Below are 17,206 nucleotides of genomic sequence, written 5' to 3'. Positions count from 1 at the left end.
AGTCTGCTGCCTGACCTATGGATCTTGGACTTGCCAGCCCCCCATGACCCCTGGAGCCAGCAGAAATCCTGTCCCATGACCTACAGATTTTGAACTTGCTTGACATTACAATCGTGTGAGCCAATCCCTTGTAGTAAATCTGTGGGTATGTGTGTATAGATATGTGTGTATAGATATGTGTGTGTATACATGTATGTGTATATATGTATGTGTATATACGTATATGTATATATGTATGCATATATATGTATGTGTGTATATATATATATGAATGTGTATACACACACATACACACACACACATCTCATTGGTTCTGTTTCTCTAGAGAACCCTAAATAAGACACTCCCCATTTGACTTAGAATCAAAACAAAAATACTTACCTAGGCCTACAAAGCCTTGCATTATCTGGGCTCTTGTCTACCTCTCAGACCTCACCTCATTGCCTTCTCCCTCTAAACTTCAATCTCCCTGGCCTGCTTTCTGTTTCTCAAATTGATCAAGGTGTTTCCAGTTCAGGGCCCCTGTCCCTCCTATCACCTCTGCCTGGAACACTTTCCTCTGAGTTCTTCTCATGGCTGGCTCTTTGTCATCCCTGACATGTTGATTTAAAATAACCTCTTCAGAGTGTCTTCCTTGACCATCCAAACCCTTCCATGACTTTACCATGGGACTTGTTTACTTCTGTCGTAGCACTTTTCACACTTTGTAATTTATTTGTTAACTGGCTTGTTTATACTCTGCATCCCTACCCAACTCAAATATTCAAAATATATTCTGAACAAACAAATGAACACAATAATGAAATTAAGATCTTTGGATGTCAACTGAATGGTGCCCAACTGTTCAGAAAATCTGCTAATCTGGTACCCTCTTGGTCTGTAATGTATAAAATCACTCACTTTTCTTACTGAGAACAGAAAGTGAAAAACGATAAGATAGTAGAGCTACATTTCAGTGTTTATCAATCATTGATACTGTTTAAAAGTTCAAAAGCAATTCAATGAAAACAATGTTTGCTAGACATTAGCTTACTAAAAACAGAATTATTCCAGACTTTTAGTTGTATCGCTCCTTCCAAATAAAACAGAACCTCAATCTCAGACTCTAGTAACAATTCCGCTGTCGCCGAAACCGCTTTGCTTAAGTCAAAGGAAGCTGAAAAAATAAAAAGTTGTTTGGCTTGCTATGAAATTGCAGGCCCTTAGCTACAGAAGTTAAAACAGGAGCAATGAAAGGATCATTCTCTATCGTTAGTTATAGTTCCATACTACCAGTCAAGTGGAAAATTCTAGCAATCCACCTTCGTCAGGGATTTCAATGTTCACAAAAGACCCCTTTAAACTCCAACCACTGTGAAGTTAAAAGGCAGTGAATCGTGACAGCGGATGTGTTTCTATATTGAGAATTCCTCTATATATTGAGAGTTCCTTCCCATGTTCAGCTAATGGGTGCTGCTTGCAGTAGTCACAGCAGGGGAGGGGAAGGTGCCAAGACTCCTGAGGGTTTTGACTAATAAAATTAACCCAAGAGTTGAGGGAGCCCTGGTGGCGCAGTGGTTAAGAGCTCAGCTGCTAACCAAAAGGTCGACAGTTCAAATCTACCAGCTGCTCTTTGAAAGCCCGCTGGGGCAGTTTTACTCTGTCATATAGGGTCACTATGAGTCAGGATCGACTCAGAGGCAACAGGTTTTTGGTTTTGGGAGTAGAAGACACAAGGTATCCGTCAGCACTCAAGAAGGAAGGGAGGGAGGGCTTTCTGGGTAGCCTGTCCAATCCTGGGTGTTTTGGGCTAGGCTTCAAGGAATATGAGGTACAGGAGAGACAGATCAGACACCCTGGGTGAACGCAAGCAACCTCGTGAGCAGGGCTCTGGGCACCACGCTTTTCTGTCACTCAGAGGGGCTCCATTTCACCTACAGTTTGAGGAACCCCATATTGTAGTTATTGAGGGTTCAGGCTCAGGGTTCAAAATGCTTGGGCTTCTCAGAGCATTCTTCTACAAACTAGGGATGAAGGTGATGACATAACTCAGCAAGGTCTCATACGGATTCAATGAGACAATGAAAGCATTTAGTACAGAGGTTATTAAGTATATACTAAATTCTCAAGAAATGTTTTGTTGCTGTCATGTGCCGTTGAGTCTTTCCAACTCATAGCGACCCTACAGGACATAGCAGAACTGCCCTATGGGGTTTCCTAGGCTGTAGTCTTTATTGAAGCAGACTGCCACATCTTTCTCGAGTAGAGTAGCTGGTAGGTTCGGACCGAATATTTACCCACCGCGCCACCAGGGTTCCTTCAAGAAATACTAGCCATTGTATTTTCTACCAACTAGGAATGATGCAAACAGGTAAGCACTCGACTACTAACCAAAAGGTTGGCAGCTCAAACCCACTCAGAGATGCCTTGGAGGTAAGTCCCGGTGATCTGCTTCTGAAAGGTCACGGCCTTGAAAACCCCATGAAGCTGTTCTACTCTGACACATGGGGTCACCAAGAGTCAGAACTGACTCGGAGGCAACAACAACAACACGCCCAGTAAGTAGGTGTTCACTGCATGAGTAAATGAAAGCTTAAGCTTTGTTTGAAATGTGTTCTTTTTCTTCAAAAAGGTAAAAAGTTGTGTAACAGTTAAACAAGTTGAAGTTGTCTTCTGAGGCATGACAGAAGATATGACCATTCCAGGCATGGGAAAAATACTTCCTTTTATAAATATGCCCACTGGCATTGTGGTTTATATATCATTCTCTAAAGTTTGGTTGGTGAGTTCCCAGCTTCCTTAGTCATATAAGCTCAGCGATAAGCACCAAAAGTTTCCTGACCTACAAAGCCGAGAAACATCCGGGGTTTACTCAAAGTACTGTCACCTGAGGTTGTCCACAGGATCCTATCTTGGAAGGCAGCCAGCTACATGTCCCTCAGTCTTTCCCACAATACTATGAGTTAACCACCTTGAGAAATAAATAGTACACACAAATAATAAAGTGATCAAGATTACGACTTTTCTCTCTTCAAAGTGTATATTGCCAATTTCTTGCCAATCATTCTGAGAGATAAATATGATGAAACCCAAAGAGAAAAAAAATAAAGCCCAGGTTTTTAGGGTTAGAGCATTAGTTATATTAGATTTAATGATAAGCCAGAAATGGAATGTAATTTTCTCCTCTTCCAGGAAGCCTTCACTGACCACCAACCACCCACAATGAGACTGGCGGCCCTTAGCCCCCGTATGCCCATAACACCTGGGCAGACCTCTACCATCCGAATGACCACTTTGTATTCCTGTGTATTTATACATCAGTCTCTCTATTAGGTACTGAACATCTTTGAAGCACCAATCATCCTTAGTCATCCTTATATACAAACAAGCTCACTGCTGGGCTTATTTTAGGTATTCAATAATTAAATGAATTAATGTCACAGAAAAAAAGATTAAGGTTCCCAGGTGGCACAAATGGTTTGCATTTGATTGCTAACCTAAATTGGCAGTTTGAACCCACCCAACAGTATCATAGGAGCTAAGTCTAAATATCTGCTTCTGTAAAGATTACAGTCCAGAAAACCCTATGGAGCAGTTCTAATTTGTAACACGGGGTCACCATGAGTCAGAATCATCTCAACAGCAACTAACAAAAGGAAAACATTCCTTAAATCCCAGGCACTTCGGAGCCTTTATACGGTTTCCTTCTGGCCTCCTCTCTCATTTTATCAGGACATAACACACACAATCCTTCGGCAAGGGTGGGGAGCTGCTTTCTAACACTGTAGCATAGATATATATATATATATTATTTTTTTTCCAGGAGGAATAGGGAATTTGGAAGAAAATGAAGCTGTCTTTGTCTAAGTAGATTTGTTCCTGGCAGCATCAGAAGACCTGGCCATCCCAGCCTTTTTCCCAAGGCTGTTTTGTGGCATTCAGACAGGAGGACCAGCCTGAAGAGAAGCAAGGACCAAATTCAGTCACAAAGCTGGCAACAAGGTTGCCAAGCTGATGTCTCCTTTCACACCTTCCCAATTTCCTGTCATCACCCCTGGGGCTGCTGTTCCCTTGGTTTTACCTACTTCCTTAAATCTACCTTAAGGAAATGATGTAATAACATCAGAGAAAATCCACTCAGTGTGGACATTAAGAAGTCCCGATGGGCAACTTTTAACCCGGATGGAGGGTTCCTTGCTATGGCTGTTCTCTCATTTTTCTATTCAGTAACCATTTATTGAAGTCCTACTATGTTCAAGGTGCCAGACATGCCAAAATGAGTGAGAAACGGTCTTAGTCCTAGACTGGGGGGTCAAACCTTGTCCTACCCAACTGTCTCTGTACCCCACCCAGCAGCCATCGCTGAAGTGTCAGGAAGGCCTTTTCTTCTTCTTTTCAACCCTCATTTAAAAGTTGCATGAATTAATGAGACAACACAAAAAAAATCACACTCCTTCCTACAAGCAGGCTTCATGTTAAGGACAGCTGTTATCAAGGCGTCATTCTTAAAGTTACTCTTCAAATAAGGTGACCACACATTTTACTGTTTAAACTGAGACAGTTTTGGAAGAGATTACTATTAATAACAATTTCTAGAATAAGTGATGCATCCAAGACTGTCCCAGACAAACCAATAGGGATGGTCACTTATGCTGAGAGTCATTTATGAAAACTTTAAAAGTCAGATGAATCATAAAACCTCCTGTCATGGTTTATGGGAACACATAAAATCTGTTTTTTTGTATGAAAAGTATCATGTGAGAGGTTAGCCCACAACTATGTCATAAGGAAGGCACTACTTCTTCCTGGGATACAGACGCCACAGGTTAAATTACGCCCCCCCCCCCGCCCCAATCCCATCCTGCGGACACCGTGACGTGGACTACACCACTTCAGTAACAACAGAAACCAAGGCGATAGAATGACAACATCTCCTTACGCTTCCTGTAAGTCAGACACAGCGTTAGACCTGTACTGTACAGATAAGGAAAGGGACCCCAAGAAAAATTTAAAGCCCAGCCAGTCAAGGGTGAAGCTAGCCTTTAAACCAAAGCAGTTGACTCCCGAACCCACCTTCTTAACCACCACCTCACAGTGTCTCCCAGAAGATGTCACTGAGTAGGTGATGCTGAAGCTGGGCCAGGACAGATGGGTGCTAAGAATGACGATCTTGGCACACAACTATGCTAAACCTTCCACATGCATGACCTCATTTCACCCTCACGACTCCCCTAGGGAGTATTACTAAAAAACCATTTGCTGTTGAGTCGATTAAAACTCACGGTGCCCCATGGGTGTCTGAACAGGCATGTGCTCCGTAAGGTTTTCAATGACTGACTTTTCAGAGGTAGATCACCAGGCCTTTCTCCCAAGGTGCCTTGGGGTGGACTTGAACCTCCAAACTTTAGGTAAGCAGCCAAGTATGTTAACCATATGTACCACCCTGGACTCCAGAAATATTATTACTAGGCTCGTTTTACAGATGGGGAAAGTTGGGACTTTAGAGGTTAAGAAACTTGCCCAGCATCATATAGCTAACATGTGACAGACGCCAGAACTGAATCCAAGGCCAATTCCACAGTCACCTCCACTCTGTTAAGACAGTACTCCGTGGAAGAAAGAACATGGACAAAGGCAGGGTGGACACTACTGGTGTGGCCACACACTGAGAAGCAAGCACCAAGGGGAGACAATGCAGGAAAGGCAGGCTGTGGCTGTGTCACGCACAGCTGGCCACGGACGCTACAGTGAGTTTAAACTGAACCCAGTAAAGGGAGACGAGTAGTGAAGAACTCGGAGCAGGAGGAATGTCAGAAAGGGATCTCAATTTTCTCATGTTTATAATGCCAATGTACAGGTGATTTATAAAGAAAATACACACTTAGGTAAAGTTGTTTTTCAGCATTATATCTAGCACCTGAGTATGCTAGGAACAGTTTGATTTTTGCACATCAAATACTTTTAGTGCTGTTATTTTTCCCCTGTTATCCACATCCCATCTGCTTCCTTTTCCCCACCCGATGCAACTGGTATATTCATTCAAATAAAAGCCTGAAGACAAAAAAAAAAAAAATTCTAATACTTAACATTTAATTTGAAAGAAACAACAGGCTCCCAAATCCCTTAGCTTGTTCCACGTTGAATGAAAGAAAAAAAGCAAAGCAAAACATAATTGAAATAGCTTGTTTACTCATCTGGTTTTCATCCTAAGGTAAATCAAGCAATATATATTTTTTTAAATCTTCTCAATTCATTTTCTGATCTTTTTTTTTTTTAGGTAACCTAGAAAACTCAAGCCTTAGTACTATTTATGAACATCTGTTAAACACTGCCTACTGCTGTAACAGCCACCTTGGGGAACAGCGTAGCATCTTAAAAGCCTAATTCCTCAGGTAATATTTATTCTGTTGCAATGTCAAGGAAAAATAATTTTCATTTTCTTTCAAAACTATGCAACTTTTGACTTCATATGCTGCCATCTCCCTAGAAAACATCAACCAACAGCATCTGAGTAATAATATATTCATTATCAAATCATCTGAGGAGCTATACACCAAAAATAGTTTAGCACTTGAGTGTTACTGTGAGAGCTTGAACAGTTTTCTTTTTTATCCACTGCTGATGTTTTTAATAGCCATTATTATATTCCTTTTATGATGGCTGGAAACATTCTCTCAGTTCAGTCAAGAAAAGGAAGAAAAAAAGTGGCTTGTAAGAGGCGTGTGCTATGTTTGTCTTTTTTATCTGAATCGTTCCTTAATGTATTATTATTCCCAATTTTACAGTCAAGTCAATTGTGGCTTACAGTAATCAGTCAAAGTGGAGCTGGACTGAGAGCTCTGCTCTGACTGTAAAGCTCATGCTCTTTCTAAGCCACAATGCAAAAAAAACAAATTTTCCCAAAATTCTAAATGCTACCAACAGCAGAGGCTACTACATGATCACCAAAGCCATTTCCTCTTCTTCCAACACACATGTTGAGACTCTACTTCCCAACCTCCCTTGCCATTAATTGTGACCTGATAAGTCCTAGCCAACAGAATGTGAGCTGAGTGATGTGGTCCTTGCAGATCTCCACAAGCAACCCTTCACGCCCTTCTTTTTTGAGTGGCTGGAATAGAGACTATGCCCATGCCATCTTTGGGAGCCATGATGAAGATGGCAGAATGACAAAAAGGGTCTGGGTTCCTGGGTCACCACTTAGAGGTGGACCAAGAACACCACATTGGACTTGTATGTGAATAAGAAATAACTTTTTTACTACATGGTAAAAGCTATGAAAGCTGGTACCCGTGTAAAGCGAAAACCTGTCGGAAAAGGAAAACTGAAATACTTTCTACTGATAGAGAGCAATAAAAATGTGGTTAAGACTGCATTTGTCAAAGGTGGAAAGCTTGTTAGACTCAGAAAAACAAGGCAGGCCCATCAAGTTCTCGCTCTCATGGGCTTCGCTGTATTTAGCTACTGAGAATTGGGTGGTTTACATATAACAACAATTAGCATTATTCCATATGTCAATACAGAAAAAAAAATTCCATCGATCTAGGGATTACTATGCCAGAACCCACTGCATTCGAGTCAGGACAGAGCAGAACTCCACCGGGTTTCCTTGGCCGTAATCTTACAGAAACAGACCGCCACATCTGTCTCCTGAGGAGTGGCGAGTGGGTTTGAACCACCATTCTTTTGGTTAACAGCCAAGCATTTTAACCACTGTGCCATCTGGGCCTAATTAAAACAATATTTGGGCAGAAAATTTAGTATTTGGGTAATGCTCAAGTTACAATGTGAAATTTTAAAAGCTGGATACAAAACTGCATGCATAATTTCCTGAACTTATAAAGAAATTCATTCGGTCATATTTATTTAAACACATATATAAGTCAATATTATAAAATGAATGAATGAATGAAGGGAAATATGTTAATGTTAACACAGGTTACCCCTCATTAATAGGATTGGAGGAGGATTTTACTTCTCTATCCTTTTCTGTGTTTGCCAAAATCGAAATAAGAAGGACATTCCTCTGATAATCATAAAACATGTATCTCATGATACCTAAGGGTTTTTTCCTTTTTAAAGGCCAGGTAACCAGACCTAGGGATGAAAAGGAGCTGGCTCCTATGCCCATTTACCCCCAGACAATGGTTTTTCTGCATTTTCCATCCCATAAGGTGCCCTCTGGACATTCAGAACTCCCAAATCATAACCTGGGGTAAGCCAAAAACCCCAGAGAAAACTAATTCATGGGAAAGTTCTGGCAAATAATACCACGTGGAAATATAACTTACATGTTATATTTCAAAAACAACTTACATGTTCTATTTCAAAAACAAGTTAGTAAGTCCATAAATGATACACTGAAAAGCCAGAAAGTGAAATTATGTCAGTTACCGTGGATACACAATCGTGGGCTTGCAGAGACCTGGTGATATTCTCAACCAGTCCTTAAAGAAAAGCCTTTCCCTTCGGTTTAAATGAGGATTACATGAGATAATACTTATAAAATGCTTCGAATAATGCCAGGCACATGGCAAGGGCCCAAAGGCTAATGCCACTACTATTCTTTTTATTGGTTAAAAAACGAGAAAAACTCATCCTTGTTTTATTATATCGCCAAAATTCAAGTTGAGGCATTGCCTTTCAAAGCCCCATTCTCATCCGTTTCTATGGAAACCTGAAAGGAAAATACATCTGCACTTCCAGAAAACCTGCCTACCCACAACCTACCTTGATCTTGCCCTGCACTCTGTAGGCCCCCTGCTACTTCTATTCAGAGAACACTCCAAGACAATTAGGGAAAAGATTCGAACACAGAGAAATTCTAAGACGACGACCAAAGAAGCGCCTATTTGTATTTGCAGAGTCAGGAAGAAAAGAAAAGAACATTTTATAAAAGGGAAGGGAATCTCTCTGCAAAAATATGTACAACAGGAAATATTACTGAAGGCTACAATTTGTTCAATGGGATCCTCTTTATAATTACAGTTATTTAAAAAAAAAAAAAAAAGCCTGTTGCCATCGAGTCAATTCTGACTCGTAGTGACCCTATAGGACAGGGTAGAACTATGCCACCAGGGTATACAGTTATGGAAGACCATTAATTTCAATGCAGGTGCTCTTTTGAAGGAGCATTAGCAAGTGAACATTAGTGAAATTTTTCTGAATGACAATATTTATTGACCCTGGTGGCATAGTGGTTAAGAGGTATGGCTGCTAATCAAAAGGTTGGCAGTTCAAATCCACCAGGTGCTCCTTTGAAACCATGTGGGGCAGTTCTACTCTGTCCTATAGGGTCACTATGGGTCGGAATCGACTTGATGGCAATGGATTTGGTTTTTGGTTTTTTTTTTTTACTGTCTCTCAAAACCTATGATACATACTTTCTGTCTGGATAAGTCAAAGTTCTTGGCTGCAAGCAACAGAAATTAACTAGCTGAAATTAGCATGAAGTAAATGACAGAAAAGGGGCCCTAGTGGCTCAAACTGTTAAGCACTCTGCCGTTAACTGAAAGGTTGGTAATTCGAACCTACCTAGCGGCTTTGCAGGAGAAAGACCTGGCAATCCGCTCTCATAAAGATTACAACCTAGAAAACCCTATGGGTGGTTCTACCCAGTCACATGGGGTTGCTATGAGTGGAAAGCAACTCAACAGAACCTAACAGCACCATTAGGTACCAGGAGTCCCTTGGTGATGCAAACGGTTAAGTGCTCAGCTTGTAAACAAAAATTTGGTGGTTCAAATTCACCCAGCAACTCGGTGAGAGAAAAACCTGGCGATCTTCTTCCATAAAGATTACAGAGAAAAAAACCCTATGGGGCAGTTCTACTCTGTCAAAATTGACTCAAACTGCACCTAACCTAACAAGTGACAGAAAAGGTACTGGGTGGCTCACAAAACCACACAAAAGGCTAGAGAAATCAGGTCCAGAAAATATGATGGAATCAAAGGAATCTAGCAGCAGCCAGGAACAGTCAAATGATACCACAGGAACTCCCAACTGGTGAGGACACTATTATTCCTAAAAAGCACACATTTCTTCAACCTCTGATAGACCGAATTTACCATTATTCTTGCTTCTTTGCATTACTGGCTCCACATTCAAAATACTGGGCAGCTGATATGTTGGTAGAATGATTTATTACACAAAAGTCAATGTTATCCTTGCCTGCCATTGTAAGACAATGATGACCATCATCTCAACACAAAGGATACAAGATCTTTATGCAAGATGCTAACCACATAATGGGATACGACAAAGCCACAACAATCAAGGAGGCTTGCAATGTATTTAACTGCCTGTAGGATTAATAGTACATGTCAATCCGTATTCAATGGGCAGTAGTTCTCTTTTCACATAAAATACAATCCCTTAACGGTGTAAGCAATTTTTCAGGCTTTAGGATGTGATTATATAAAACGAAAAGAATAAGTTATCATATTGACGGATGGAAACATGTAGCTGAAAGCAATTCAAATCTGCCCAAGTTCAATAAAAACTCCTCATCTCCATTTTAGGATGCATGTCATTAGCTCAGAGAAGATTAATTTCTCCATTCATATTTCAATTTTCTTTCTGGTAAAAAAAAAAAAAAAACTGTGACTTTCTGAAATACAATATTCCTGCTTAATCAAATGTTGAGATTCTCATGTCAACATGAATAGAATAATTAATAAATTGTTGTAGAGATTCAAAAACTAAAAGGTAAGTAGTCCTAGGTAAGTTTCATCTATGTTTATACGCAAATACTCTTTTAAAACAGGCCTTTTGAATTATGAGAGAAGCACATTCATTCACCTTTAAAGAGGACTGAAAAGGCAATGCAAAAATTAGTTGTACACATAGTAGGTGTTCCATAATTATCTGTTGATTATATACATTAATTTTTACCTGTAAGAGGAGAAGCATATAATTAATAAGCCTCCAGAGACAATTGTAGGCAAGGGAAACAATTCCCTTCTTAAAGCTTGCTTACAAAAGGTAGCTCGTACAAACTGCTCCAGAAATGAGTATTATCCACATATTAAAAACCAAACCAAATTTACTTTCTCAATCAGATTTAAGTCCATTTTCTGTGCAAGAAAATGAGACTCTCACTTAATATCTTATCATTATAAATTGAGTTTCAGAAACCTTTTGAAACCATTTTTAAAAAATGCACAAATTAACAAGCTTTCCATAACTATTCAAAGAGATCCCATAACTATACAAAGAGATACAACAAAATGAATCATTAAGAAAATATCTGCAGATTACACAGTTCCTATAAATTGTGTCTTAGAACCTGCCACATCTAGTTTTAATTCAATCTTCTAATTTTATTAATACGCATTTTCCATCTTAAAAATGCTGACCCACACATAAAAATCTCCCAAGAATATCATCATCAAGTTAGTAAAGAGAAAAAGCACTTGGGGATGAGATTAAATCTAATATGGCTGGGTTCAAATCCCGTCTTTGTCGACTGTTAGCTGTAGAACCTTGCCAAGTTTTTTAACCTCATCTTGCCTGTATCCTGGCTTGTAAAAAATAATGCTGCACGAAAAATGGCCAAATGTGGTGACTGATTAAATACGATAGACATAAGAGACATTAAAGATGATGTGGAGGTATCACAGCTGGGTGACGAGGGGAGATAACAGGGAAAGGAGATTTGGAGCAACCCAGAAGTTGCACTTGGGCAAGGAGAGCCAAGGACACCCACGAGCAGATGGCAACAGACAACCAGGAATGCGGGTTAAAACACAAGAAACAGATTTGTAAAATACTCCACACAGAGATCACACTGGCAATCACACGCATGGCTAATATCAACATTTATTTTCAAAATATTTTATAAAGTGTCACTTCAGTTCAAAACACGTTTAAATATGAATAATGTAAAAAGGTAAGCAAATATATTTTGATTGTTTACAAACTTCTCAAATTGAAAAAGGAACCCGGCTAACATACGGTTGACAGATACTATCATATGTCTCGAACCATCTATAAATTTGAATCATGACAGCAGTGAGCCATCTGGAATTAGACACTACTGATGATGATGATGATGATGACGATGACAGCAACAAAATCTTATATCAGACTTTCTGCATGTCAGGCTCATTATCCGTCTATGTAATTTTTTCCCGTTATAATATCTTAATTTTAAGTTGGAGGTCCCATTTTCAGGAAAATCAGGAAGATGTATATGTAATTCAGCTTTAACCTTAACTTCAAATCTATCTGGTAAAATTCCAGTTGTGCTTTTGGTTCTTGTCAATCTTGTAGTGACAAGAACATAAACACTGTGAAGTTTTGCCAGATTCCTCTTGTTTTGCTCTCCCCAGGCAGTATCACTGACACACACATTGCCTTCTCTACTTACTACCATCTCATTTCATTGTTAACTAACTAGACTTGGTATCACCCCCCCTTCCAATACCATAAATTCCCCCCAGTTCCAAACTGTCTATTCAACAAGGGAAACCAATACTACTCACAGTTTAAGGGAAGGATTACTCATTCATTCATCAAGTGAGGTGATTAGTTTTCCAAAACCTCCTTTAGCTCTAAGCAGGGTCAGAGAGGTCTCCCGTAGCACACCACCTACAGGAGCATCTCGGGCACGCACAGGCAGACATACACACAACCGCGTCGTTCCACTCCCATTATCCAGTTTGACTTTCTTCAAACTACTCCTCAATAACCAAAATTTTTCATTTAATTTTAATTTTTTTTAACTTAAATTTGTTTTATTTTCTGTCTCTTTTCTTCCACCACAACCCAGCATGTAAAATTCACCTTACTAATTCCTTTAAAGCAAAAATTCTACCTTACAAGCATGGTACACGACCCTGCCCCAAAGGGATAGCTAAGTAAATGCTGACAAAACAAACACGACTAAGAAGCCAATTAATTCAAATCTCCATGGAAAAATCTGAAAGACAAATCCTCTTACCTGTGCAATGCCTAAGGGGGGTATCCAGCTGCTTCCAGAATCCCCTTAAAATAGACCCTGACACCTGAAATACTACTGTTTCATAGCATTTAAGAAAAAAATGGGGAAAATGAAGATCAAAGACCAACTTGAACTTTACATTTCTTTGCTCTCATTTCCTAGTCCCCAAACCACGGGAGTATCCTGTAAAAAGATCAGAACACTAACCTTTTCTGAATCTATTACCTTGGCTCACTGAGGAGCTCTCACCCAGGTTTAGGTCTAATTTTACTGTTTTCTCTCACCATTTAAACCAATTTTGATAGATTTTCATTTCTTAAAATCTCTACATTTAGCATCTAAAAAGTAATTACAAATTAATTTATTTCTGGAATGTCTGTTCTAAAAAGAGGGTCTGCCATATCTGCACTGCCTAATACATGCCTGGTGCTCAATAAATATCCATGGAAGAAAAAAATAAATACACATTTAAAATGACAGAACATGGAAAGGATCTGGTACGTTAGCATCTTGGAGAACTCTGAAAGGGAGATAAAGGAAGAACAACTATTAGATGAAATACCTAAGCACTTAGTCTTAAAAGAGGAGAAAATTGAAAAATGGAGTCAGCATCTATCTTGTACTACCAACTTTGCTTCAGCTCCTATGCGGCACAGATTCACCGATACTCTATTCTTTGTCTTCATTGGTAAATAACTGCTTCCATTGTTGCAGGTGAAGCAGGCAAATCATTCCAAATCAGATCTACGCTATCCGGTATGGTAGCCACCAACGACACGTGGCTACTGGGCACCTGAAATGTGGCTAGTCTGAACTGAAATGTGCTGGAGATGTGAAATACCAACTAGATTTGCAAAGACGTAGCACCAAAAAAAGAATGTAAAAGTCCATCGATTTATTTATTTTTTTTTTTTACATTAAGTACATGCTGAAATGATATTTTGGATGTTAGGGAAAATAAAACTGTTAAAATTAATTTCACTTGTTTCTTTTTACTTTTCCTAAAGTGACTATTAGAAAATTTAAAAATACAAATGTGGCTCACATATTGGACAGTGCTGATCCAGACTGACAAGAGACTCTGTGTGCCAGCAGAGCAATGCTAACTGAAAAACAGAGAGCAGGACCCAAATTCTAATTTTTCAATCTATAACTAAGGAAATTGGCTAGATTTTCAACCATGTAGCAGGTAGTTTACATGTGTACACTCTCCGCTGAAGACTCACAACAGGCTGGGAGATAAACACTATTAGTCTTGATCTACAGATAAGGAAGCTGAGCTGGAGAAAGAAGGCACTTATGCAAAGTTACGGAGCTGGTAAATGGGAGGGCAAAACACTGAATCAAACTCCTCTTCACTTTAAAACGCACGCTCCTCCAGGCACTCAAAGAGAACTCTCACCATATTCTACAAGGCTAAAAGAAGAAAGCCAAATCTCTGGCCTGAGTTATCCTACAATGGGCTTGCCATTGACACTCTACATCCTTTAACAGTATTTCTTCCAGCCACTGAACCACAGATGAGAGAGCTGGCTTAAACAGTGACTAAACAAACTCTGAAAAATGACCAGGGAGTGACATCCCATCTGCTGCTATTTCCTGTAAAATGTTTTTCTAATTGGGCTTTTTCAGTTTTTTTCAATTCAAAGTTCTCCACTGTGACTGCCACTGTTAGTATAATTCACTAGTTACGCTCCATAATTAGTGGGAAACTGCTACCCCTGAATTCCCTAATTTGGGAAGGCGTATTTTCGCCTGTTATTAATTAGCTTACTTAGTTTCTCAGCTGCCTCGAGAGCCTCACTCGCAGTGTCTGCCACGAAGAATCTCTGAACTTTCACTCCATTGTCAGACATCAGTTTCTTGCTCTGGTATTCCTGCAGGTTCAGCCATCTTCGAGAGGTTACTTGAAATGTCTAGAGAAATTGGGAGAGAGGGGAACAGCACTTATTAATAACAGGAAAAATAAGTCAACCTATATGGCCAGTTTTATAGGTACCTTCAAATGGTAATGAGTAACAGATTTTACAGAGACAAAAAGAAAGCAAATCTATATAAATGCTTAACTATTTTTTTAAATAAAAAATGTTAAGAACACTTAGTGGACACTGAGCTTCTGTCACGGGTGATGGAAAAATCTGGGAATGGTGATAGTTGAACAACATGATGAATATATCCAATGTCACTAAACTATAAATGTGAAGATCACTGAAATGGCAAATGTTTTTTACCTACATATTTGCCACAATTTAAAAATTGTGAAATTTTTAATTTAAAAATTGCATATATTTTTTTTTTAAAAAGCTAAGGACAAATATACACACACACACAAAGGAATGCTGGTCTTACAAAATGGTGAGAACTGAGTAAGGTCTATAGTCTAGTTAACAGCAATGTATCAATGTCATTTTCCGGTTCTGATATTGTACTGCAGCTATAAATAAAATATCACCACTGGGAGAGGCTAGGTGATAGGTACACAGATCTCTGCACTATTTTTGCAACTTCCTTTGAGTCTATAGGTATTTCAAAACAAATTACAGAATACAATGTTCAGGACTCTATTATACAGCATAGGCTTAGTCCCCACCCCCACCAAACAAAGCTCACAGCATTGTTTTAGTAACTGAACGCAGTCGTTAATCATTGGAAAGCATTCAGGGTTTTTTTTTTTAACTCTTTGAGGTCGCTGGGCCACAGACTAACCCATTTCTTTCCCCCAGTTTTCAACGGAGCCTAGGTACAGTCACGGAGCCCTGCTAGCACAATGGTTAAGAGCTCAGTTTCTAACCAAAAGGTCGGCAGTTCAAATCCACCAGCTACTCCTTGGAAACCTTGTGGGGCAGTTCTACTCTGTCCTATAGGGTCGCTGTAAGTCGGAAATGACTTAACAGCAAAAGGTAGGCAGTCATTAAGCATTTAATGAAATTACCTTTCCTGAACCAAAGTTAAGTGCAGTAACCTGAATGATTCACCATTAATGAAACTTGTTCTTAAACTGCAACTTCTATGTTAGAGTGACCTTGCTTAAGTATCAAGGAGAAGTGATTTTTAGTGTTTACTATTTGGAAACCCTGGTAGCATGTAATTAAGAGCTACGGCTGCTACCCAGCAGGTTGTCAGTTCAAATCCATCAGGCACTCCTTGCAAACCCTATGGGGCAGTTCTACTCTGTCCTGTACGGTCACTATAGGTCAGAATTGACTCAACGGCAACGGGTTTGATTTTGGTTTTGGTTTTTTTAAATCAGTAAGCTGTTATCTGTGCTGAAAGGAAATAGTCAAAGGGCAAAATGACAAATTCTTTTTAAAAAATTTATCCAGTAATATCAATGCCATTCCCGATCAAACCCAACAATCCCAATTTTAAAAGGAAAACAACCAACAGAACAAAAAAAAATGCACATATTTAGTTTCATCCATGGGTAATGATGCAAAAGAGCCACACTTGCAAGAGGTGGAGGGAGGATGTCACCAGTGCACAAACAAACCAAATTCAACCACACCACTGGGTCAGAAGACTGGCGGTAAGTGGATGATCATCTGATATACCCCTGTCACAGATTAAATTGTGTTCCCCAGCTGGTGGGAATGTAAAATGGTACAACCACTTTGGAAATCGATTTGGCGTGTCCTTAAAAAGCTAGATTTAGAACTACTGTATGATCCAGCAATCCCCCTCCTTGGAATATATCCTAGAGAAATAAGAGCCTTTTAAAAAAAAAAAAATTTTTTTTTTTTATACGAACAGATATATGCACACCCATGTTCACTGCAGCATTGTTTACAATAGGAAAAAGACAGAAGCAACCAAGGTGCCCATCAGTGGATGAATGGATAAATTATGGTATATTCATACGATAGAATACTACACATTGATAAAGAACAATGATGAATCCATGAAACATTTCATAACATGGAGGAATCTGGAAGGCATCATACTGAGTGAAATTAGTCAGTTGCAAAAGGTCAAATATTGTATGAGACCACTATTATAAGAACTCGAATAATAGTTTAAACAGAGAAGAAAATATTCTTTGATGTTTACAAGAGCAGGGAGGGAGGGACGGAGAGGCGTTTTCACTAATTAGATAGTAGATGAAGGGAAAGACAACACACAATACAGGAAAGGTCAGCACAACTGGACTAAACCAAAAGCAAAGAAGTTTCCTGAATAAACTGAGTACTTCGAAGGCCAGTGTAGCAGGGGCGGAGGTTTGAGGACCATGGTTTCAGGGGACATCTAAGTCAATTGGCATAATAAAGTCTATTAAGAAAACATTCT

At 39.4% G+C, this 17,206-nt stretch overlaps 1 protein-coding gene across 5 annotated transcripts in view; it reads right to left on the bottom strand.

Annotated features, from left to right (window-relative positions):
- Positions 1–17,206, bottom strand: part of SUCLG2 (succinate-CoA ligase GDP-forming subunit beta) — a 336,565-nt gene that overhangs the window by 240,004 nt on the left and 79,355 nt on the right. For all 5 annotated transcript variants that reach the window (XM_064275024.1, XM_010590066.3, XM_064275025.1 and 2 more), the window contains exon 2: positions 14,697–14,838. In XM_064275024.1, coding sequence (XP_064131094.1) covers positions 14,697–14,838 — 142 coding nt within the window. The remainder of the gene's footprint in view (positions 1–14,696; positions 14,839–17,206) is intronic.

The sequence above is a fragment of the Loxodonta africana genome, chromosome 22 (assembly GCF_030014295.1).
Source record: "Loxodonta africana isolate mLoxAfr1 chromosome 22, mLoxAfr1.hap2, whole genome shotgun sequence".
In the NCBI taxonomy this organism is placed as follows: domain Eukaryota; kingdom Metazoa; phylum Chordata; class Mammalia; order Proboscidea; family Elephantidae; genus Loxodonta; species Loxodonta africana.
This window is presented reverse-complemented; position numbering and strand designations above follow the sequence as displayed.